Genomic DNA, 27,315 nt, shown 5'->3' with positions numbered 1-27,315 from the left:
TTACTGCACAGAAAGTGAAAGGATAATCCGACTTTGCTCCAACTTTGCAAATCTTAATATTTGCATTAGATCCTTTGCGAAAATGGACAGTATCAGTGCACTCCATCAAGTACCTCCCCCAAAAAGGGTCGAAATTTTGAATAATTATAACTCTTATAAAATGGGATGTACATGTCCGATTGTCTTCAAATTACACACATCACAATATTTAACCCATCATCAACCCATATTTAATAACATCATTAACCCATAGTCTGGTGTGAAGATGTGATACATCGATCCACTCCTCCTGGTATCTACCCCACAAAGGGTCAAAATTTTGAATATTCATGAAGCTCATGAAAGACGAAATTAGTATCCGATTTCCATCAACACAATATCTGTTATAAAGATGGTAGGGATCGGGCCATTTCTGCTAGTGCTCATGTTTTGAATAACTGGCTCAATGTTTTGAATAACCAAAACGATCATAAAATCCAAAATAAGCTTACGATTCTTTTCAAATAACACAGGTAACAATATTTTTATTAACCCAAGGTCTGGTGTAAATATATCGGTTCACTCCTTCTGGTACCTCTCACACAAAGGGTCAAAATTTTAAGTAACCATGAAGCTCCTAAAACGCGAAATTAAAAAACCGATTCAATTCAGACTTGGTACATAACAATATTTCCATTAACACAAGATCTGTTATAAAAATGGTAGCGATCGGGCCATTTCTTCTGGTTTCAAGATTTTCAAAAACAAAACGCTAAAAAAAAGAGAAAAAAGCATCCGACTCTCTTACAAATTTCATATCTGTTGTGAAAATGGTATATATCAGCCAACTCCTTCTGGTACCTCACCCATAAAGGGTCACAATTTCGAAATATTATATCTGTCATATCTTGCGAAACAAGTCCGTCTGTATTAGCTGAAGTATGAAAATGGTGTACTTCGGTCCGCTATATCTGTTACCGCATATTTCCAGATTTTCCAAAAATTACACATCCCTTATATAAGGGATCTGGCACGTTGTAATGTTTATATCAGTGTGATACGAATTGTTCAATATTGGCCAACTGTTACGGAACCTACCCCATAAAGGGTCAACAGTTTGAAAAATCATAACTCAAGGCGGGGGGTATACATCTGTCGGAAAAACCGACTGACACCATTTTACTTGTTGGTGAAAATTTATAAATAAAAAGTATAAATTAAAGTTGGCAACACTGTTGCTATCGGTAGGACTTAGCGGCTACTTTAGGTGGAAGGAGGTCGTCTCTATGAAGTGGGTCTCCAAAAGTTATTTTATCTGAATTAGCGTCCCGAAAAGCCTGCTATCATTGGAGGCCTCTAATATGTCTTTTTTCTCATTCGGGTCATGTGTCCGAAGAAGGCCTCCGAAAAACTTCTCCATGAAAAAGGTCTTCTAAAAAAACTTCTGTCCGAAGAAGGGCTGCGAGAATCTCAGAAAAAAAACTCTTAAAGAACTTCTCTCCGAAGAATGTATTCTCATTGTGGAAGGCATTTTAATAATACTCTATCTGAATTAGACCTTCTATTGATGGAAGGCCTTTCTTTTAGAAAGACCCGTGGAAGTTCTTCTGAGAAGTCGTATAACTGAATAAGGCCTCTGATATACCTTCGCCCCGTAGAAGGCCACTAGGTCTTCTAAAAAGTCTATACGAAGATGACAAGGGAGAAGTCTCTCAGATAAATAATCTATTTGAAAGCCCTTCCTCTTTCCAGAACGTTTTCTTAAAGGTATTTTCTGCTAGAAAAATAAATAAAAGGCATACCTTCTATGGACGATTTTCAAGAGAAAAGACTTAGAAGCTTTTCTTTTGAAAATCGTCTGGGATAACTTCTATCAAACGAAGGAATATCTATCTACCCGAGCCATTGTTTCAAACGTTCTTAGCAACGTCTTCCATCTACACTAAAACTTTGAAAATCCTTCTTCCCAAAAGATCCCCCAGAGATTATCTTCTTTAATGGAGTAAAAAAGTTCCCACTAAGAAAGGTCAGACCTTGAAATATTTTTCTATCCGAGACAGATACTGTATGAGCAAGGTTTCGAATGGTTTTCTCTCGGAAGAGAAACCCTAACAGTCCTAAGCAACGCCTTCCATCGACACTAAGACTTTGAAAATATTTCTGCCCTAAAAAAGGCCCTCGAGAAGTCATCTTCTTTAACAACGTAAAAAAATGTTCACTAAGAAAATGCGGACCTCGTAATATCCTTCTATCCGAGACAGATACTGTATGAGCAAGGTTTCAAACGTTTTTCTCTCGTAGGAGAAACCCTAAGAGTCCTTAGCAACGTCTTCCATATACACTCTATCTTTGAAAATCCTTTTGCCCAAAAAAAAGTCCTCGAGAAGGAACCTTCTTTAGTAGCGTGAAAAAAAATTCTCTCTGAAAAAGCCCAGACCTCGAAATATCCATCTATCCGAGCCAGGTACTGGCTGAGCAAGGCCTTCAAACTTTTTCTCGTCTTCCATCTACAATATAACTTTGAAAATCCTTCTGCCCAAAAAAGATCCCCGAGAAATCATCTTCTTTAGCAGCGTGTAAATATTTCTCTCTGAGAAAGCTCAATTCATGAAAGAACTCTGATATATCCTATCTCAGAGAAAGGTCTTCTCTCCAAAGAAGATCGTTTAAAATTTTTCTCTCTGAAGCCCATTCAGTTTTCTATTATTATTATTTTTTTTGTCTTCCGCTGATCCCTAAAAGGTTTTCTTTCTTAAGAAGAACTCCGAAATATCCTCCATTTGGAGAATACCTCTGAAAATATTTTTTGTTTTTTTTTTTTTTTTCAAAAATACCTTTTTATCGAGAGAAGACCTCTGAAAACTACACCATATGTCCACAGAAGATTTCTCATTGGTGTTATATTCTAAGGAGAATTCCAACACATCTTCGAGCTGGAGAGATCTCTAAAAGGAGGACATCCTCTGAGATGTCTTTAGTTTCTTGAAGGCCTCCGAATAGACTTTTCTCCTAGGAGATCCCAATAAGAAAATCTATTGGAAGAAGTCTTCTGAGATGTCTTCAGTTTCTTGAAAACCTCTGAAAAGACTTCTTTCCCAGGTGCTTTCCAATAAATATCTATTGGTTAAAGTCTTCTTGTAAACATTTTTAAATTTCGTTCTTAAGAAGAACTCCAAAATATCTTCCGTATGGAGAAGACCTCTGAAAATGTTTTTTTTTTTTTTCAAAAGTAATTTTTTTTTTGGGAAAAAGACTTCTGAAAAATACACTATATGTCCATAGAAGATTTCTCATGGGTGTTATATTCTAAAGAGAATTCAAAAACATATTCCTGCTGGAGAAGACCTCTGCAGAGGAGATATCTTTAGTTTCTTGAAGGCCTCCGAATAGACTTTTTTCCCAGGAGATCCCAATATGAAAATCTATTGGAAGAAGTCTTCTGTTTCTTGAAGAGCTCTGAAAAGACTACTTCCCTATGAGATCTCTATTCTAAAAATGTTTAAATGTCCTCTAAAACTCAATTCAGCCGTAGAAGCCATCTGGAAGGTAAACTCAACATTCAGGACATTTTTTCATGCCAGACCAGAACAAATCTCAATCCTCTACATTTAAAAAAATGCACTTTTAGCCACAAAATGTTCCGCTCCTTCCCCCTAACAAATATTTTAAAGGATTTTTTCCCTTAAACGTTTTTTGGGTAAGTTTCCCACATAAAATCTCTAGAAGACCATTTTTCCCATTGAGTTGTCCTCTAAGATGTTACATAAAAACAAGTCTTCATAAACTTATTGCACCTCTATCTCCAAAAGGTTTTCTATTTATAAACATCCTATAAAAGTTTTGTAAATCTTTGGAAGGCTCCTAAACCAGAAACAGAAAATTATTTTGTCGATTTTATTCCGACAAGATTTTTTTTATTTTTCGTATCTCCTATTTATTTCCATACGAAAACAATGAAAGGATTACTTGAATTAGTCTCTCTTAACTTTCTGCTAAAATTGTTCACACTTTTCAATAAAAGTTTCCAATTTTCCTCTCAAACTTTGTTCGAGTGTCCTTCAAAACTACAACATTTGTAGATTATATCAATTTTCAACTTCAATTTGATTGCAATTCAATTTTGATACTTTAAATTTTTTGTGCCATAAATTCGTTTCGAAAAAAAAAATTATTGAAGAGGAAAAAATTACAAATTTAGTAGCAAATACAACTTTCGCAAGTTGCCAGCTCAATGCAATTCGGACGAAAAAAAAGTTTACTGCAAATTCGCAACCAAATCCAAAGTAAGAGAGGTTAGTCAAAAAAAATTCAAAACAATTTCTCCTCCCCCTTTTTTGAACAAATATTTATGTGTACTTTAGTGGCCATTGTGTTTTGTGTGTATTTGTTTATTGGTTTGCTTTTCTCCACCTTCCACAATTGTCGATGTCCTTCAATGTTGCGTTTGGATGCAACGAATGAATTCCTTCGAATTCAAATGTATCGATGTGAGTATTTGTGTACGTGATTTTCTTCTTCTTCTTCTTTTTGTTTGCCCCCGAATTGCTCCCAATGTAAACTTATTCGAAATGCATCAGTCAAAACCAATCACCAAGAGAGTTCTGATTCCCTTCGCCCTGAAATTCCCCAATATTTCCTTATTCAGTGTTTGTAACTTCCTTCCGGAGTTTTTTTCTTTTTTTCTTTTTTTGGTTCGTTTTTGTGTATGCACTATATTTAAGGCAGAGATGTGGGTGTGTGTGTGTATGCGAAGTAGATTATAATGTCACCACATCTATTCTTAAGAAATGTGAAAGTTTAAGCCAACTGCCCACTGAGACTAACACAGCCTATGTGATGGTGGTGACAGATACCAACAGCATGTGGTCGGTCAGTTGGAAATATCACTGCCTGTCTTGTGGATTATCACTTCTTCGTGTTAGGGATAAGGGTATTTTACACTTGGTGAGAGGTTTCTGGTTGGGATTGGGAAAAGAGGTAAAAATTAAAAAGAAAACCTAGATATTAAACATTACCATCGTTCTACGTTTTTTTCTTTTATAAAAACAACAATAATGGGGTTAAGCCTGACCATTTTGCAACAACAAAATAATATGGTATCCCGACAAAAAGTGCCAACACTTTTCTCTTAAATTTAAGTTTACGCTCAAATAATGGTGAAATCATAGGAAGAGAAATGTGTCAACGATGTGTCAAGAGGGTACATATCATTTGATACGGCCAAAACGTGTCTCATCAAAATAATGGTTTTTGGACCCTAGGTCTCTTTTCGTTTCTTGACATTTGGAGTCGATTTAGCGATGTGCGCCAATCCATCCGCCCGTCTGTCTTGCTAGTGCAAGACTCTCGAAGGAAGTATCCGATTTAGTCCAAACTTGGTACATCGTTATATTATTATCATACTTAGATCGAATTCGGAGATGGGCAATATACTCCATTTCTACTGGTACACCCCCTCCCTACCAAAAAAGCTCAACATTTACACAAAAAATATTTTACTGCACAGTAAGAGAAAGGATATTCCGATTTATCTTCAAGAGAAGAGAAAGGATATTCCGATTTATCTTCAACTTTGCACATCCTAATATTTGCACCAGTGCTAGGTCAGGTGCGAAAATGGACAATATCGAGCCACTCCATCAAGTACCTCCCCAACAAAGGGTCAAAAATTTTGAATAATCATCAATTTTCTAAAATGTGATGTAAGAGTCCGATTTTTTTTTCTTCAAATTATACACATCACAATATTTATATGTAACCAAGATCTGGTGTGAGGATGGAATATTTCGATTCACCCTTTCTGGTACCTCCCCCACAAAGGGTCAAAGTTTTGAATAACCAGAACGATTATAAAATCCGAAATAAGCATCCGGTTCTCTTCATATTTCACACATACTATTTTATCTACTAACACAAGATCTGCTGTGAAAATGGAATATATCGGTCCACTCCTTCTGGTACCTCCCCCACAAAAAAGTCGAAATTTTTAAAACAAAAAATCTGAACAGAGAGAGAGAAATTATATTCCGATATTTTGCTCCAACTTTGCAAATCCTAATATTTGTATCAGTGCTAGGTAAGGTGCAGAATATCGGTCCACTTCATCAAGTACCTCCCCCACAAAGGGTCAAAATTTTGAACAATTATAATTTTTATAAAATGTGATGTAAGAATTCGATTGTCTTCAAATTGTATATATCACAATATTTTTATTAATCCAAGGTGTAGTCTGAAGATGAAATATATCAGTCCACCCCTTCTGATACCTCCCCAACATAGAACACGAAATTAACATCCGATTCCTTTCAAATTTGGTACATCTCTATATTTCCATAAATCCATGATCTCTTATAAAAATGGTAAAGATCGGACCATTCCTTCTAGTACCTCGCCCATAAAGGTCAAAGTTTTGAATAACCAAAACAAACATAAAATCCGAAATAAGCATCCGGTTCTCTTCATATTTCACACATCTAATTTTTTTCTACTAACACAATATCTGCCGATAAGATAGAATATATCGGCCCACTCCTTCTGGTACTTCCCCCACAAAGGGTCAAATTTTTTAATATCCATGAAGCTTATCAAATGCGAAATTAAAATCCGATTCCATTCAGACTTGGTCCATCTCAATATTTCCATCAACACAAGATCTATTATAAAAATGGTAGGGATCGGACGATTTCTTCTGATACCTCCTCCACAAAGGGTCAAAGTTTTGAATAACAAAAACAATCATAAAATCTGAAATAAGCATCTTTGTATATCACACTTCCCACTATTTCTACTAACATAAGATCTGCTGTGATCATGGGATATATCCGTCCACTCTTTCCGATAACCCACATCGCCTCCCCCCTCAGGGGATCAAAATTTGAATATTCATGAAGCTTAAAAAACGCAAAATAAACATCCGATTCTAATCAGACTTGATACATCTCAAATTCTGTAATAAAAACACAAGATCTGTTATGGTAGATGGTTGAGATCGGGCCATTGCTACCGGTACTCTCTTCAAATTTCACACATTTAAACATTTTTGCTAGCAAAAGATCTGTTATGAAGATGATATATATCTGCGAACCCCTTCTGGTAAATCACCCACAAAGGGTCACAATTTTCAATAATTTTATCTGTCATAACTTCTCTCAACGGGAAACCTGAGATGAATATAAATTTTATGATTTCGTATAAAATTGGATATAAATTTTCGATTTTCTTGTAATTTTGCCCATACCAGTTTTTTATCTGTATTAGATGAAGTATGAAAATGGAAAACTTCGGTCAACTGTATCTGGAACCTCACGCATAAGTTTAACATTTTCTAAAAATTATCACGTTTCTCATATCAAGTGGAGGAAGCAACCAATATAGTCGAAACCTGGAACGTTACAACGTTTATATCATATTTATTTAGGTTTGATATGAAATGGACAATATTGGCCAAATCCTTCGGAACCTACTCCATAAACGGTTAAAAATTTGAATAATTTAAATAATCGAACTTTGGTTGAGAGACTGACTGATAACTGACCGACTGATATTTTTAACTTGTTGTCTTTAAAATATTTGCAAATTTTCGTTGTTGACACAAAAGTGCTGCAAACGATAGAGATACGAGAGAGAAAGACTGGCATCTCTTTAATAATATTTAGCAAATTTCTCTTTGCAATCACTTAAAACTCTTTCTCCTATTGTGACAGTCAATCAGCTGTTGATTATCCAGTAATTTATTGAAACCACAAATCATAAATTTATTTTTTTTGGAAATCGCAATTTTTGTTATTTTTCGAAAGATTAGATTGTGGAATTTTTTTGTAACAAAGGATATAAATATTTTTTTTTTAATTTTTGGTAGCCATATTTACCAGAAAAATCTTTGGCTTTCAATTATATATACACACACAATCAACGCTAAAGTTTTTTTTTTTTTTCAATGTTAGTAAACAATGGTGTTGCTTAAGTTGGCTAGTTCCTGGCATTTTTGCATCAAATAGCTACAAATCATTTGAAAAAACTGTTTGCTTTGACAGCGAAGATAAAAATTAAGCTGTTCCTTTTGAAAAAAAAAAATAATAATAAATGTCGTTTTGCCATTGCTTTTACAGATTGTTTCATTTAGTGTTTAATTGAGTTGAAATTTTAAATGTTGTTAAACAAATTGTTTTAAAAACCATTTTAATTAGTTTGTTTTGTTGTTCTTTTATTTAGAACAATTGCCAAAAAAATTATAAATGAATTTATTTAGTTGTTTTGTTTTTAGAGTGGCGGAAATGAGGTAAGGCCGAGAGAGAAAATTACAAAAAAAATGAAATTAAATAATAAAATAATAACAACTGTTGAAAGCAAAGCCTGTATAAAATCGGCCAGGAAGAACATCTACCGTCAAAATACATAATTGTGACTTAGAATTGAAATTAGGTCAAACCACAATGGTGTAAAAACTATTGATGGTCCGATTACACCTGATGTGACAGTCATATGTAAAGTGACTTTTTCCACAATTATCCGTATGACTTTTAAAGCATACTTTTAGAGGCTCACCTTCCACAATTTGGAAGGAACTTTGGAAGGAAATTTCAAAAAACAAATTCTTTATGGAATTATTTTTTTTTTAAACCAGCTATGTGGGGGCTGTGCGAAGACGTGGACCAGCATAAGAATTTTTTCCGATTCCGATCTTCAAATACGAAATTTGAAATAATTCCGGTGAATAATGTCGCTAAGATCATCAAAATACCGAATATTGGAACATACCGTTATAAAGGTGGCTATACAAAGACGTGGACCTTTATATGTAATTTTTTGTCGTAGGTTGTAGTACCCATTAAGACCTGCACACACGAAATTTGAAACAATTCCGATGAATAATGTCGCCAAAATCATCGAAATACCGAATATCGGGAGTAATCGTTACTTGGGGGCTATACTAAGACGTGGACCTGCATACACAATTTTCTGTCGTAAGTTGTAGTACTGATTTCAATCTTCAAATACGAAATTTGAAACAATTCCGGTGAATAATGTCGCTAAAATCATAAAAAATTCCGAATATCGGGAGAAATCGTTATATTGGTGCTATACGAAGACGTGATTTGTATACGCGATTTTTTATTATAAGCTGGGGTGCTGATTCCTATCTCCACACATGAAATTTGAAACAATTCCGATGAATAATGTCGCTAAAATAATCGAAATACCGAATATTGGGAGATACCGTTATAAGGGGGCTATACAAAGACGTGAACCCGCATGAGAAATTTTTTGTCATAAGCTGTAGTACTCATGAAGATCTTTAAATATGAAATTTGAAACAATTCCGGTGAAAAATGTCGCTAAAACCATTTAAATATGGAATATCGGGTGGTACCGTTATGTGGGGGCTATACAAATACGTAGACCAGCAAAAAAATTTTTTGTTATAAACTGTAGTACCCATTACAAACTTCAAATACGAAATTTGAAACAATTCCGATAAATAATGTCGCTAAAATCATCGAAATACCGAATATTGGGAGGTACAGTTATATGGGGGATATGCGAAGACGTATACCGACATGGCCTATTTACGAACTCAACCTGCCTATTGGGAAAAAAATACACGCGTTTGCAAAATTTTAGCCTTCCATCTCAATTCGTTCGAAATATAGCGTGGTTACAACAGACAGACGGACAGACAGACTGATGGACTTTGCTAAATCGACTTAGAATTTTACGCTCATCCAGATTATATTTACTTTTTAGTATTTCAAGGAGTTACAAACGGAATGACAAAGTTAATATACCCTCCATACAATAGTGGATACTTTGAGCCCCTTAAAGTATGCTCCATAAATTTAAAATATGGAAACTTCACTTTACATATGGCTCTAACATAATGTGTAATTGGGTCTTAAGTTTTCTTTTTTTTATCAAATTTGACAAAAGTAGATTTCTTGTTCGACCTTATATTGGCCTTGATTGTAACACTTGTCATAGCTCGGCTTTGCTTCTGCAAATTTCCAATGCCACAAAAATTTTTGTTTGCATTCAAAATTCTATTTTTCGATGTTGCCCAGTTGCGTTGAAGTATATGTTTACATTATACACCACTAATCCATATTCTCTGTTGTTTTTTTTTTTTTATTTTCTGTGTCCTTCTAGATCACCGCAAACTTGGATGTATTCTTACGGCGTTTTAATGAGCTACAATATTGGATTGTCACCGAAATGGTCTCCACCTCTAGCATGAGTAAGCGCGTTGGATTACTGAGAAAATTCATCAAATTGGCCGCCTAGTAAGTTGAAATCCAAAAGGGAAAAGAGAGAGAGAGAGAGAAAAGGCATGATGAAAAGTGAATGGATGAGAAAAGAGATCTCCGGAAAAGGGAGAATTTTTTTAAGAAACATAATCATCAAAGATATTCGATATTCCAGATATTCTAAAAGTCGTCCTATATGACCTTCTACAGATGGAATAACTGCCACTGAAAGAACAGCATCAATAGTCGGCAAATCTTAGACCCTATGCCTTCTTCCGACAAAAGAATTCCTATCACAAGCCTTTCCACAGGTACCTTCTAAAAATAGAATATCTTTCAGAGAAACGACACCTTACACAGGTTATTCAATAGATGGTATACCTTGGACTTATATTGATCTTCTATGGAATACCTTTCACAGACCTATTATATCAATTAGACTCAAGCCATAGAAGATCTTTCGCTGTACTTTCAGAGATAGAACATATTCAACAGGCCATTAATTAGCTAGAATACCTTTGACTTATATTGACCTTCTATGGAATACCTTCCACAGACCTTTTTATGTAAAATAGGCTCAGTCCTTTTACACAGAGAAGAGCTTCTCCAGGTCATCTATACGTAGCAGAACTTCTACAGGTCTTTCATATATAGAAGATCTTCCATAGGGCTTCTACAAGCACAGGACTTCCATATGTACAAAATCCGGTCTTTCACAAAAGAAATACCATCCACAGGACTCTTTTAAAAAAATACCCTTTCAAAAAATTTTCGATAAATAGAAGACCTGCCACAGGACTTCCACAAATTCAATACTATCCACAGATATATTATAGACAAAGAACTTCCACTTGTACTCCACACATAGAAAATTATATACAAATCTTTTATGTGTCGAAGACCCTCCACAGTTTTTTTACTGTGATAGAAGACCTTCCAGAGGTCCTAAATAGATATAAGACCTTTTACAAGTTTTTTTTAGAGACAGAAGACTTCTTCCAGGTTTTCTATAGTTTATAGACTCAAAAATGTTTCTTGGATATAAGACCTTTCACACTTAGATAACCTTCGACATGAAATCCACAGACATAATATTAAAAATTATGTAAGACCTTCCATATGCGACCACAGGTATTTTATGAATCAAATACTTTCTACAGGTGTTCAGTTGCGGAATCTCCCAAAAATACTTAATAAATAGAAGACCTTCCACATAAAATCCACAAACAGAATACATTCCACGGGCATTTTATAAAAAGAATACCCTCCCAAAAATATTGTATGGATAGAAGACCTTTCACATGTAATCCGCAGACAGAATACAAGCCACACGTCTTTTATAAATATGATACCTTCCACATGTCTTTTACAGTTTTAGAACAATTCAAATACAATTAATATATAGAAGACCTTCCACATGTAATCCTCAAACAGAAAACAGTACACAGGTCTTCTGAAGAGAGAAGACCTTCGAAAGATACTTGATAGAGAGAAGACTTTCCACATGTAATCCACAGACAGAATACAATTCACAGGTCTTTGATAACTAGAATACTTTTCACTAATTTCGAGACTTCAAAAAGAAATACAGAATACATTCTACATTCAATCCACAGGTATTCTTCGAAAGGATAGAAGGTAGAAGGCCTTGCAAATGTAATCTGTAGGCAGAATATAAATCCACAGGAGCTCCTTTTACAGTTCCAAGACCTATTGCAAAGATTGAAGACCTTCCACATTCAACAGAAGGTCTTCCACATGTATTCCACAATAAAATCAACAGATCATTTTAAATAGAATACCTTCAAACGACCTTCTACAATTTTAAGACTTCTCGAAAATATGTCTTGGATAGAAGACTTTCATCATGTAATCCACATACCGAATATAATCCATATAGTCTTCAAAAAATATAATACCTTCCACAGATATTTCCCAAATATAACACCTTTCACAAGTATTCTATAAACAGAAGACCTTCCACAGATAATTTCAGAACAGAACACCATCCACAGATAATTTCAGAACAGAACACCATCCACCGGTCTTCTAAAAATAAGATACCATCTACAAGTCTTTTATAAATAGAAAACCATCCACAGACCTTTTTGAACGAAAAGCCTTACCCCGGTCTTCTAAGGACGTAGAACCCTTTTGAGATCTTCACTAGATAGAAGACATTACAAATATCTTCTTTGAAGCAAAAAAAAAAACCTTCCAAAGATATATGTTTTCCACAGGCCGCTAATAAAAAATAAAAGACTATCCACAGTTCTTCGATAGGTTGACGAATTTCCACAAATCTCCTAAAGAAGAAACACCTGTAAAACACGTTCCACAGGCCTTTCATAAACCAAACATCAGCAGCAGTTCTCCAACAGATAAAAAACATTCCACATGTCTTTTGCAGAAGAAAGACTTTCTACAGGACTCGATTAAAGGGAAGACCTTCCACATGCCTTCCACAGAACTCCTATGGGTGCCACAGAGATGGAAGACCTATGGCAAGACCTCTTTTAATAGGTCTTCTATAGATGGATAGATTTTTCTATTAAAGGAAGGTCCGCAGCATGTCAACACATATTCAATGCAGAGATGCTTCTCTGCAGTCCCTCTATGGATGGGAGACTTTTCATGGGTCTTTTATAATGAGAAATTCTTCTAAGAGACAATTATAAAAATATGACCTTCCCATACCTTTTTATATAGAGAACCCTAGAATGACATATTTTTATAATGGACTCTTGACGGGGTTCTCTTTATAAAAGACCCATGAAAAGTGTCCGATCCATGGAGATTCTCCGAGTCATTAAGTCGTCTCCACGGACCTTAAATAATGTGGAAGCTCCTCAACAGGTACAAAACTGTTCTTTAAGTTAAAATCTGTCTCCTATACTTCTAGTATAGGGAACCCTCTAAACCGAAAAGATTATACTTTTTATAAATAGCTTATATGGGGAATGTCTTATAAGGATAAAAGTCCTTAGACAAGAAAAAATTATAAAGCAAAAAATAAAGGAAAATTCTCCTGAAAATCACCCCCATTGGACTTTCCTTAAAAAAAGGATGATAAACCAAAAGACTGATAAAAATCCAGTAGTAGAACATTTTTTTCATTTCCTAAAAATAAAGCCCCCCCCCCCACTACCCCACTGTGCTCTCATTATTCTACGCCGTAAAAAAACTCAACAACCATATCCCCGTCCCTCTCTCTCTCTCTCTCTGCGATTTCTTCCACATATCTGTTGTTGTATAGTTGTTATTAAAAACAAAAAAAAAAACTATAATTAAATTATATACTTCTTTACATAACTACCATTTCAGTTGCAAAGAATACCAAAACTTAAATGCATTCTTTGCCATTGTTATGGGTCTCTCGAACATGGCCGTGTCACGGCTGCAACAGACCTGGGAGAAAATCCCTTCGAAATTTCGCAAACTTTATCAAGAATTTGAGGCTTTAATTGATCCTAGTCGTAATCATCGGGCCTACAGGGTATTTGTGGGTAAATTGCAACCGCCCCTCATACCCTTTATGCCCCTCTTGCTCAAGGACATGACATTCGCGCACGAGGGCAACAAGACCAGCATCGATGGTCTGGTGAATTTCGAGAAAATGCACATGATGGCCCAAACGATGAGAACACTGAGATTTTGTCGTTCCAGGAGTTTGGGTGAGTACCGAAGGGTCTCTCTTCCCTTCAAAAAAAAGGTTATTTAATAAATTTTAATTTTTTTCCAAAACCAGGTCTTGATCCACCCTCACCCAAGAGTGAGGGCGAAGTACGCTCATTTATTAGCTGCCTGCGGGTGATAGACAATCAACGAGTCCTCACAGCAATGTCACAGAAAATCGAACCAACTCGTAAGATATAAATATTCGAATAAGAGAACTTATAAAAAAAAATCCAAATTAAAAGTTAGGTGGGTAGGAGGTAACCGCATTACCATAGCAGTGTAGTTTATCTTTCCTCCCACTTTTCAAAAACCCCCACGTTAGAAAAACACAAAAAATTAAAATATTTTGTTATATATAAAAATATGTGTTAAAAAGTCATGTTTTTTATTGATAAATTGAGAAAATTTGTATTTAGAAATTTAGAAAATTCTAGATTTAAACAAAACAAAAAATAATGTTTGTAAAAAAAATGTTAAGCAAAAAGAAAAAAAGGATTTTAAAATATTATATATGTGATAATAATAAAATAATTTATATTAATAGTATCTCTAACCCTCTCCCTCTCTCTCTCTCTCTGGCAATCTAAATATCTCTCTTTACTTTACACATTTCAGATAGGGATGAAAAATTATTGAACGACCCAGAAACAGATGAAAAAAGTTTATCTATCTCTTAAATCTAAATGAGAAAGGTCTTCTGTCCTTAGAAGAAGCTGAAGCAGGTCTATTCTGATGCCACAGTCGATGAATACGAGTAGAGAGCGAACATCGACTGTTATGGCGGCGCACACCATCAACATGGCCGGCGCTTGAGTTGCATATTTTCAGCAGACCTCTTTGACATGTTTGTTTTTCAGTTGTTTACAAACTGCTAGACAACGAATGTTTTCTCAACGGATAAAACCAAATTCGGCAGTTCACCACTTTTGGCCAAGCGAAGCAACTCTTTAGCTCTTTTGAGTCTATTTTCTTTCAGTTGCGGTGTAAGTTCTTGCACTTTTTGGAATTTCAATATCTTTACCACGAGCTCGTTTTTCAACAATTGCCGAATGTGCAGCACACGACCCACTGCGACGTGGGTTTCAATCAAGTCGCTTCTTTACTTTTCAAACCTTTTCTGCTGATGTTGCTGTTTTCTTTCGTCCACTTCCTTGACGTCGGGCTACGCTACCAGTATCACGGTAACGAGCGATGGTACTAGACAAAAAAAGATTTATTCTCATTTAAATGCTGGAGTGCTCTAACGATATGCTACCAGTATCACGGTACGAGACACGAAAGATTCATTCACATTTAAATGCTGGAATGCCCGATACGATAACCACTTGTGGTTTTCCATCACGAATAACTTTTTTTTCTGGAAAATTCTCACCAAAATGCTTTTGTAGGTTTGTAAACAATACAATGAGCTGTCACTGAAATAATTTTAACCGCTGTCGGACGAGTAGCTTAAGAATGACAGCAGTCTGAAGTTGGTTGCAGTTTTTTCATCTCACCCTGTATGTAGACCTTCCAGAGGTCTTTAAAAGACATTTTCTTCCTTTTCAACTTATTTCTTCTTTCTAGACCTAAGAAAAGTCCCAAGTCCGATTTTTTGTCATTTGTCTAACTATGAAGTCCCTATAAATTACTGATATTTTGGAATTTCCCTGTTTCTGCTGCAATTTTCATCCCTGTGCACCAATCTCAATTTCTCTCGACTCTCTCTCTCTCTCTCTCTCTCTCTCTCTGTTCTCTTTCTTTAAATATTCATTGCAATATGCTCTCGCTCTGAAACTATTCGTATCTGAGATAAGACTTAATACCTCTTTACTATTGTCCCCTACATTTCTCTATTTATTCTTTTATTAATCTAACAACTATTTATCTTTCCCACTCATGTGCCCTTTTAATCTTCCCTTGAAAAAGGAACTGTACATACGAATCTAAACTCAATCCCCAAAAACAAATTAAAGACAAAAAAATGTGTTTAAAAATAGAAATGAAGAAAAATTAAAAATTATATATTTTTCTAAGCTCTTTACAATTTCTAATAAATAAAAACATAGAAAAAATAAATTTAGAAAATAAATTCTCGTTATATTTATTTGTATAGAAACACAATTGTTTATGCATTTTTTTATAAATATATTTATAAAATGGACTTTTATTGCACATACATTGTTATTATCCCTATTACTCGCTCACACAATTTGTAATTTTTTTTTAGTTTTTTTTTTTTTTAATCAAAAATATTTAATTTTAATTTTATGTAAAAAAAAAACTATATAGCCTTAATAATTTTTTATTGTTATTATTTTTTAATAAATAGAACAAAAAATATCAAATAAATATATTATATAAATTATAATTTGAGTTTGTTTGCTTTTTTCTTTTTTTAGTTTTTTTTATACCCTCCACCATAGTATGGAGGGTATATTAAGTTTGTCATTTCGATTGTAACACCTCGAAATATACATTTTGGACCCCGCAAAGTATATATATTCTTGATCTGCATAGAATTCTTTGTCGATTAAGTGATGTCCGTACATTTATCCGTCTGTGGAAATCACTCTAGCTTCCGAACGAATTGATATGTTATGTCTGCAGGACTTTTGGTATTGAAAATGGACCATGTAGATCCACGTTTTGGTATAGCCCCCATATAACGGTACCTCCCGATGTTCGGTATTTTGATGAGTTTAGCGACATTATTCACCGGAATTTATTTAAATTTGACAGAAAATTTTCTGTGCAGGTACACGTCTTCGTATAGCCCCCATATAACGGTACCTCCCGATATTCGGTATTTTGATGATTTTAGCGAATTTCTTCACCGGAATTGTTTCAAAATTGGTATTTAAAGTTCGTAATGGATACTACAGCCTAAGACAGAAAATTGTCTGTGCATGTCCACATCTTCGTAGAGCCCCCATATAACGGTACCTCCCGATATTCGGTATTTTGTTGATTTTATCGACATTATCAGGCATGTCACAGAATGTAAAATCGTTCAAGAGTGAAAACGAAAACAAACACATAAATCATAAAACATATGATCTTCGCCTTAACAAGGCAAAACTCAAAAATTCAGCCGAGCCTGGCTGTGGGATTTGAACCGCGGACCTCGGTGTGCAGCCAACTAGAAGTTGCCGTCTCTACGTTCAGAGCCATTAACCCATCTTCCTAAAGCAGCACTAAAACAAGTGTATGCATTGGAAGCAATGTAGTTGTTGTGGACAAAAAATCCATCACTACAAAAACAAAACTTTGCTGTGAAAAAGATCTGCCAATAGAACTTGAGTCGAACCTGGAGAGTTTCTAGTGTATAATTCGCATATGCTAATTTGCAATAAGTTCGAAATATATACTACTTTCCAGAGAACGGCCCTTGTAAGCCATCATCCACACCAAATATGCCTGATGAGCCGCTTAACCAACGGCGAAACGCGTCGCATAGTGGTGAGTGTGTGATAGTGTCTATCTGGCTTTCCTTTTCACTGCAAATTTCAGATCATTAAGCTCGTCTCGAAAGAGAAAACAAACACATAAAACGGTTTTAGCTTCTCTAAAAAACGGAAAACGCAAAAATTTTGCGTTTTGATATCACTTTCAAAAAGCAGGGTGAAATTGAAATGTTTAGTGATTTTAACGTTAAAAATAAACAGAAGACACATACATTTAACAGAAAATTCTCTTAGAATGAACATGCTTTTGGTATTTATTTTACAAAAAATCTATTATTTTTCTAATCCATGATGAAAACGCAAAAAAATATGCAGAAATGAACGGCAGACTTGTATTGTTGAATTATTGCCATATGTGTTGAAGAAGAAGGTGTAGAAATGTACAACTGACAGACCAAAAAGCAAAAAAGTACAATTTCGACTTTCTTTTTTCTTCGGAAGACATTCTTAATTTGATCCAATGTGGACAAATTTCAGCTTCAATTGCATTAATAACTCTCCACATAATTGTAGAAACTGTACTTCTCCCAAGGCTTAGCTCCACATTTCTACCTATAACTCCTTGAAATGCACCCGTAGCCAAAAACCTAAGCGTTGTTGCAAGCTGGATAATAGCCGATATATTGGAACGTTTGAGGTGGGGAGAAATTTTGTTCCAAAACTAAAACAAAAGCTTCTTTATTTAGCCGATAATAAGTTATAAATCTGTAGAAATAAATTATTATTAAAATAAATTTGAAAATAACTCATTGCTGGTGGATCCTTACTATGCATTTGAGTGAGATAAAGGATCTGATGCGTTCCTCAATGTCCGGCGACGAATTTTTTCAGTAGACCGCTGATTTATTTCTTCATCCATTACAGCAAGTATTGAAGCCCCTTGCATTTTTACTTTTGGTGTTTATATTATAAAAAACAATTTAAACTCCTTTTTTAATTGTCAATAATTTGTTTACGACTTTTTTTTTCATGGAGTTACCATATTTTTATTTCAAAAATGTGAAATGATTTTTTTTCCGGATTAGTCAAAACGTACGAGTGCTGAAGAAGCAAAAGCAAATCGTAACGATTTGGAAAAGGTGAAATAAATCGATTTCGTAAAACTTCTGTGACATGCCTGTATATTCGCTTTTTTTTGTTTCAGTTTCGCATTTGAATATTGTAATGGCTTATGACAAATGTTACCTACGCAGGTTCATGTCGTCGTATAGGCCCTAATAAAATGGCTACATTCGGTATTTTTAAGATTTTAACAGAAGTTTTAACGGATTTTATTGTTTTTGAGAATTGCCAAATTCGTTCCAAATGATGGAGGGTATTCAAAGTTCGGCCCGGCCGAACTTACAGCTTTTTTATTTGTTTTTTTTTTTTTTTTTTCAATTTTATCCTAAAGTGGGGATACATAAGCAGCTTGTCATCGTTGCATAGCATATTAATGTCAAATGGTAAGGGAAAACGACGCCAGAATTGGTATGCGACTCTGATATTCCTTTATAATTAAACCTAAACCTTAAATACAAGACATTTGCTTTGGAAAGGCCATTTTATTATACCCTTCACCTTGGAAAGGAGGGTAAATTAACATTGCCATTCCCTTTGTAACATCCTTAAATATTCGTATAATATATATTCATAATCAGCATAAAATTCCAAGTCAATTTAACGATGTCCGTCTGTCTGTCCGCCTGTCTGTCTGTCTGTTGAAATCACGATACAGCCCACATTATTTGACGTAGAGCGTTAAAATTTTGCAAACCAATTTGTATTGCGTCTAGGATGGTTGGTATTGAAAATGAGATATATCGGTCCACGTTTTGGTATAGCCCCCACACAACGGTATTTCCCGATTATTCGGTATTTTGATGATTTTTGCCACATTTTTTTCACGGATTGTTCTGAAAATTGTTATTCGTAGGTCATAATGGGTCCTTGTTTGTGTGGCAAAATATTGTATATATGGGTTAACGCTTTGATATAGCCCTTATATAACAGTATCTCCCGATTTTTGGTATTTTGACGATTTTTGCCACATTTTTTCATGTATTTCTCTAAAAATTCGTATTTGTTAGTCATATTGGGTTCCAGTTCCGGTGGCGAAAGATTGCTTGTATAGGTTCACGATTTGGTATAGCCCCCATATAATGGTACCTCCCGATATTCGGTAATTTGTTGATTTTTGCCATACTTTTTTACGGATTTGTCTGAAAATTGGTATTTGTAGGTCATAATGGGTCTTAGTTTGTGTAGCGAAATATTGTATATATGGGTCCACGCTTTGGTATAGCCCCCATATAATGGTACCTCCCGATATTGGGTATTTTGAGGATTTTTGTCACATTTCTCCACGCATTTGTCTAAAAATTGGTATTTGTGTGTCCTAATAGGTTTTAGCTCCGTTGGCGAAACATTGTATGTATAGGTCCACGTTTTTGTATAGCCCCATATAGTGGTACCTCCCGAAATTCGATATTTTCCCACAAATATCTCTAAAAATTGGTATTTGTGGGTCATAATGGGTTCTAATGTTTCCTTCATGTTTATGTTGCTTTATGTTTTTTACTTGTGTTTTAATGATTTTATTATTTTTTATTATTAGTTAAAAAATTATGTTTATTACAATAATAAAATAGTTTTTTCGTGTGGAAATACTTAACAAATTTGTGTAAAATTGGTTCACCTCCATTCTATCTCTTTCGAAATAGTTTCCCTCCAATCTTTCTACCCTTTTCCATCTATAACACCCTGTAACATTACACAAATTAAATATTTCTAATTGTTTAAAATATAACTTTTTTGGAATATAACAATAATTTATATGTGTAAATGTAGGTGATGTATAGAAGATACAAAAAAAAAACTAGTAACATTTTTTATAAAATCAAATTACATTTGAAAAAACAAAAATTCACAGATAAAAACTGGAGAGGGACCTTTGTTAATTGTTAACAAAAAAATATATAATTAAATTAAAATACAAACGTATGCAAAATACTGTGCAATAATACTCCGATATTAACAAAAAATAAATATTTGAACGAATTAATGTATTTTATTATAGAGCAAACAATAAATAAAGTTTATAAGTGTTTTAGTGATAGTTGTAAAAAACCCCAAAAAAGAAACTATACAGAACAATTTTATGATAATAATAATAATACTAATAATATATTATTATAAATAATAACAATAATGATAATAATAAAATTTAATTTCAAAACAAAAAGATCTCCAAAAAAACTTATATGCCACTGTCATGTTAAAGATATTGCCCTATTTTATTAAATCCTTACAATAAAGCTCAAATTGAAGGCAAATGCGTCACTAAAATGTTCGACTACAGCCTTCCTTCCTCTCAAAACCCTTTACAGAGAAAACACTTTAAAATATACTAAAATAAGATTCCTTAACCACAAAAAAACGGGTCTCTCAAAAACTTTTTCTGCAAAACAAATAATCAAAATTTTTTAATCCCAAAAATGTATTCTACAATCCAATACTATACCTATAACCAATAATGAAGATATTCTGTTCAATAAAACAAAAATGGTTTCTTACTATTTAAAAAGAAAACGAATTTTTTATATATTTATGTATGTATGTATGTATATGTACCTTATTCATTTATGTTTAAAATACAACAAAACAAAAAAAAAAAACAAATATATATATTTTTATCAACAATATTTTGTAACCATAAAACTTAAGCTCCTAAACACCAAAAAAACATTGCAAATGCATTCAATTGCAATCTCAAAAATAATGTCTCTACCACAAAAAAATTAAAAAAAAAATTTTTAAACAGTGGATCACAATTTTAATCGGATCAGATAGAGCTTGAAACGGGTTGCGGTTATATTTTTAGGTGTAGAACTTCTTGATTGATAGCCAGGGGATATAAATGAATGGCAAGAACAGTATTCTACCCAAATAGATTGTTCAACACGCCATCTATATGTGAAACATAAATGACAAGACAGTGCTCTGCTCATGCACATTTTTCCTAATTTGTCAATTTCAAGTTCAAAGGCCAAAGGTGAGAGTACATAAAAGGCTTTTCTGACTGGCTTAAATCACCGGCTGGCTTCTTCGTAGAGGAACAAAGCAAAGACATAGAAGTATAAAGATGGGACAAGACAGAGTCAAAATATGGCAACCCTGTGAAAAATACCTCTGTTGTTATGATATCGTAACAACATAGTTACCAATGTTAAGCAATTTAAACCGCTAAGGCAGTATGCAATGATTTGGGAAGGTATATGGAATAGAATTTTGAAACCAATATTTTGGCAAAGACCTCTTTGCTTTGTTCCTCTACTAAAAAGCCAGCCGATGACTTAAGCCAGTCAAATAAACGCTTTATGTATTCTCAGGATTATTAAGTCATCGGCTGGCTTCTTCGCAGAGGAACTAAGGAGTTTCAGGTTGACTTAGTTCGATTTTGGTCCTTTGTTCCTTTGAATTAAGATATTTTGCACAGATCTGTCAGATCGAGTTCGAAGGGTTGCCCATATTCGACGGACCCATCTGGCAACGCCATAACTTTTGACAGAAATGTCTCATCGCTTAATGACATACCGCGTTTGAAGCGTCAGTCCAAGCAGATTTTTACCATGAACCAATACACACAACGCGAGCGCTCTGAAATAGTTGAAATTTACATTCAACAGAAGAAGTCAATTGTGAAAAAAATGTGAGAAGTGCGCCTTCTAAGAACACCATTAAGCGTTTATACGAAAAATTTTCGACCGGTAAGGCTCTTTCTAATCCGAAGAAGCCATATAAAAGTCGACCAAGACGATCGGCCGCTTGTTTGAAGTGATCGATACTTTGGTATTTTTTAGTGCCAACCCTGTTTTCCAAAATACACAGTAGTCCAACGGAATGATATCCGGAGATTTTGGTGGCCATTGTAAAGCGAGGAACGTCATTTTGTAACCATTATTGGGTGGCGCGTGCTGAGTGCGTTGGTGCTGAGTCCTGTTCGAATGTTCAAGGTCTGCGTCCAAAACCTTCGCATGCCCAAGGCTTTAATACACCCTCCAGAATATTTTCGCCATTTATCTGATGCCACGGTCGATTAATACGAGTGGAGAGCGTCCATCTACTGTTATGACGGTCCACACCATCCCCACGGTGGCCAACCGAAGGTGCACATTTTCAGCTGACCTCTTTGGCAAGTAAACACAATCATTTTGTTTGCTTACAAACTGCTGGACAACGAATGTTTTCTCATCGGAGAAAACCAAATTCGGCAGTTCACCACTTACGGCCAAGCGAAGCAACTCTTTAGCTCTTTTGAGTCTATTTTCTTTCTGTTGCGGTATAAGTTCTTGCACTTTTTGGAATTTCAAGCTCAGTTTTCAATATTTGCCGAATGGAATATTGCGATATGTTCAGCTTCAGCGAGCCATCGCTTCTTTACTTTTCGAACCATTTCCACTGATGGTGCTGTTTTTTTTTCGTCCACTTCCTTGACGTTACCAGTATCAGGGTAACGAGCGATGGTACGAGACACAAAAGATTTATTCACATTTAAATGCTGGAGCGATCTAACGATAGCCACTTGTTGTTTTCCAGCCAAATACAAAGAAATCACACTATCACGCTTGAATTCCGTCACGAATAACTTTTTTTCTGGGAAATTCTCACCAAAATGCTTTTGTACGCTTGTAAACATTATAATGAGCTGTGACTAGAATAATTTTTAATAGCTGTCGGACGAGAGACTTAGAATTAACAGCAGTCCGATGATGGTTGCAGTTTTGTCATCTCACCCTGTATAGGTCCGCGATATCGTATAGCCCCCATATAACGGTAACCCCTGATATTCGGTATTTTAATGATTTCAGGCATAATTTTTAATGGAATTATCTTAAAAACCACACAAGGGATATCTTCTGAGTACTTTATCCCTTAGAAGAGAATTATCTACATAGGTCCAGGTTATAGTATAGCGCCCATATAACGATACCCCCAGATTTTCCGTATTTTCATGATTTGATTTTTTTTTTTCGTATTTATTTGATTTTTTTTTTCGTATTTAAAGTTCGGAAATGTTACTTCAGTCTATGACTTTTGCAACACCACACTCTTTGCATAGCCCCCAAATAATGATTTTCATTTGAGCGTTATTTTTCGACAGATTTTTTTTTAATTTTCTAATTTTTTTCCAAATGATGGAGGATATGAAAAGTTCGGCATGACCGATCTTAAGTGCTTTTTTACTCCTTATTTCTCATAAATAATTCTTAAATAGTTTGGCAATACTTAACTACTCTAAATGCTGAAATGTGTAGATACTTTAGATCATTTTGGGAATATTAAAAGGATTAATATAACATTCAAAATAATATTGGTATTTTTAAAATCCGAAAACGTTTCCAATCTAATATTTGTTCCAAAAAAAACAAAACGTGATCCACTGAAGATTAGACCTCAAATTCTGGTAGAGATATTAAAACAATGAAAACGCCTTTTATTATTACTTTAAACTCTAGCAACTAACTTTTCAACGTCCAACACAACAAATATTAATAAAAAAAATAATATTTCTAAAAAAATAAGACGATGGGTAGTTTTCTAAAAACTAAAAAATATAGATTTGTAGATAAACCTTGACAAAAAAGCCCCACTTTAATCTTAAATAAGCTCTACTCTGATCTGAAATATGTATTTTAAGATATAAGTATAACTAACAACTTTAACTCATTTTTTTTTTGTAAAAAAAGCAGATTATTATTATACAAAAACTCCAGTGTAAATGTAAAATGACTTTTAACTAAAAAAAGTTTTAAATGTGATTAGATTGGACAATCTCAATGAACCAAAAAACGGAAAATAGAGGCCCCCATTAACTTTAAAATAGAATTTAAAATAAAAAAGAAACCTCTCACAATAAACGTCAAACTAAATTTACAGAAAAAAACAGATTAGACTTTCTTGCAACTGAAAATCACATAGAAGACCCCCTAATAACCTCCAAATCAAACTCGTCAAAGTAAAAAAGAAGTCTCTTAAGCAGCTCACTGTAAGAAGAAAAACTCCAATTAAAAAATAAGCAAGCAAATGGAAAATAAGAAAACAAATAACAAATATATATATTTACACTCACATAGATATTTACAGAGCAAAATTGTCCCTCACACACAGACACACACTCACACTTACCTAGACATGACACAACCCGATAGACAAAGTCTTTTGGAAGATTTGGAAAAAATTTTGCGCTGGCTCGCCACATTTTTCCGTGGAATCTTCAAAATTTATACCGGAAATTAAAACAGTTTATTAAAAAATATTTAAATTTCCATTTTTGTTTGCGTTAATTGAATTTTGCATGATTTATGCCAAAAAAACATTTTGATTGCAAATTTTAAATATTTACACAAAAACTACAAATTTACAAAAACCCCAAGGAAAACTTTAACGAAAACAAACGAAATGAACCAAACCAAAAATTGAATGAAATGCAAAACCAAAAACAAAAGAAAAAATGCCCAAACCACAGAGAACAAATAGCAATAGTTTCTTTAAAAGAGCAAAGCAAACAAATAAATTAACAAAAATGTTACTTTTCTAAAAAAAAAAGAAAGATGGAAACAAAAAAAAATACGAATAAAATTAAATATTTCTTCATTCTACATTCTACATATGTAAAAAAAAAAACAAAACAAGAAATATAAAGAGTAAATAAATAATATTAATTGTACAATTTCAAATAATAATAGCAGTTTTGTGAATGGCTTGTGGTTGGAAGTGAAAAATGTATTTATTTTAAATATGGAAAACACAAAAAGTAAAAAAGCTGAATACCCTCCACTATTTGGAACGAATTTAGCAATGTTCAATAAAATTAAATTAAATAATTATTATGGTCTATACAACGACGTGGACCTGCATCATCAAAATACCGAACATCGGGAGCTACCGCCACTTTTCTGTCTTAGGCTGTAATATCTATTACGGACTTCAAATACCAAATTTGAAACAATTCCGGTGAATAATGGCGCTAAAATCATCAAAATACCGATTATCGGGAGGTACCGTTATATGGGGGCTATAAGAAGTCGTGAACCTTCACGGACAATCTTTTGTCATAGTCTGTAGTATCCATTATGAACTTCAAATATTAAATTTAAAACAAAGTAGCGAATATCGGAAGACACATTTATATGAGGGCTATACGGACAAACTTACGGACAGATACAGACTTGGACCCGCTCAGACACTTTTCTGTCACAGGCTGTAATATCCATTTCGAACTTCAAATACTAAATTTGAAACAATTTCGGTGAATAATGTCGCTAAAATCATCAAAATACCAAATATGGGGAGGTACCGGGGCTATACGAAGACGTGGACCTGCACAGACACTTTTTTGAATAATGTCGCTAAAACCATCAAAGAACTGAATATCGGGAGGTACCGCTATATGGGGGCTATACCAAAACGTGGACCTATATGACCCATTTTCAATATCAAAATTCCTGCAGACATAAAATACATTTGAGTAAAATGTTATCAACCTACTTCATTTCATTCGGAAGCTAGAGTAATTTCCACAGACGGACGGACACAGAACACATTCTACATAGAATTTTATGCTGATCAAGAATATATATACTTTGTGGGGCCTAAAATGTATATTTCGAGGTGTTACAAAGGGAATGACAAACATAATGTACCCTCCATACTATGGTGGAGGATATAAAAATGTATTCCTCTAGAAGGTTTCTTAGGCCTTCGGAGCGCGTTTATATTTGGCTGGAAAACCACAAGTGGCAATCGTTAGAGCACTCCAGCGTTTAAATATGAATAAATCGATTATGTCTCGTTACCGTGATACTGGTAGCGTAGCCCGACGTCAAGAAAGTGGACGGAAGAAAACAGCAACATCTGCAAAAAAGGTTCGAATAGTAAAGAAGCGACTTGATCGAAACCCGCGTCGCGGCAGCCGAAAATACCGCAATATTCCATTTGCAAATATTGAAAAATGAGCTCGGGATAAAGCCATTAAAATTCCAAAAAGTGCAAGAACTTACCCCGCAACAGAAGGAAAATAGACTCAAAAGAGCTAAAGAGTTGCTTAGCTTAGCCGAAAGTTGTGAACTGCCGAATTTTGTTTTCTCCGATGAGAAAACATTTGTTGTCCAGCAGTTTGTAAACAACTAAAATGATCGTGTTTACTTGCAAAAGAAGTCAGCTGAAAATGTGCACCTTTGGTTGGCCACCGTGGTGATGGTGTGGGCCGCTATAACAGCCGATGCTCTCCGCTCGTATTAATCCACCGTGGCATCAGAATAAATGTCGAATATTATCGCGAAAATATACCAGAAAGTTGTATTAATGCCTTTGGCATGCAAACATTTTGGCCGCAGACCTTGGACACGTAACTGGCCTTGGACACGTAATCTCTCGGATACCACTCCGTTGGACTATTTTCTCTGTAGTATTTTGAAAAGCAAGGTTGACACCAAAAAATACCAAAGCGTCGATCACCTTAAGCAGGGGCTTCGCCAGGAATGGGCCAAAATACCGCAGAGCAACATTCGGCCGGCGTGTGACGGTTTCATTTACCGTTTGAAGGCCATAATTCGTGCCAAAGGTGACCAATTCGAACAAATCTAACTTATTCTAAAATTTGATGCTATTTCCGACATTTATTGCTTTCATTTAATAACATTTAAAAAAAATGTAAAAATTATGGCGTTTGACTTTGTTGCATTTTTTTTGTTTTGATCTCACTCCGTATACTCCGTATACTTAATGCTAAGGAAATCTTTATACAAGACAGATACCCAAAATTATGCAAGCTATAAACAATCCTTTTATTTTTTTTTTTTTCTATGGAAACCACCATTTAATATCTCTTAGCAATAGAGGACCCATGCAAGGTTATCACTATACAGGTTCTATATAATTTGTAAAACGTAAGAGATCGAAGAAACATCTTTTTATATTTACTTTTTTAT

The 27,315-nt window shown here is 34.4% G+C and overlaps 1 protein-coding gene and 1 long non-coding RNA gene across 4 annotated transcripts in view; one reads left to right on the top strand and one right to left on the bottom strand.

Moving 5' to 3' along the window:
- Positions 1–16,119, top strand: part of LOC101899941 (rap guanine nucleotide exchange factor 4) — a 310,188-nt gene extending 294,069 nt beyond the window's left edge. For all 3 annotated transcript variants that reach the window (XM_005190427.4, XM_059125688.1, XM_005190426.4), the window contains 3 exons: positions 10,123–10,256; positions 13,545–13,894; positions 13,969–16,119. In XM_005190427.4, coding sequence (XP_005190484.1) covers positions 10,123–10,256; positions 13,545–13,894; positions 13,969–14,096 — 612 coding nt within the window. In that variant the 3' untranslated portion in view covers positions 14,097–16,119. The remainder of the gene's footprint in view (positions 1–10,122; positions 10,257–13,544; positions 13,895–13,968) is intronic.
- Positions 16,120–17,652: 1,533 nt separating this feature from the next.
- LOC131803879 (uncharacterized) lies at positions 17,653–19,896 on the bottom strand. The gene is made up of 2 exons (XR_009342809.1): positions 18,112–19,896; positions 17,653–18,049 (listed from the first exon to the last, which is right to left on the bottom strand). It is a non-coding gene; the product is annotated as an uncharacterized LOC131803879 (long non-coding RNA).
- Between the last annotated feature and the right edge of the window lie 7,419 nt (positions 19,897–27,315).

The sequence above is a fragment of the Musca domestica genome, unplaced genomic scaffold (genome assembly GCF_030504385.1).
Source record: "Musca domestica strain aabys unplaced genomic scaffold, Musca_domestica.polishedcontigs.V.1.1 35, whole genome shotgun sequence".
NCBI lineage: Eukaryota > Metazoa > Arthropoda > Insecta > Diptera > Muscidae > Musca > Musca domestica.
The sequence above is the reverse complement of the archived record's forward strand: the minus strand, read 5'-3'. Positions and strand labels throughout refer to the sequence as shown.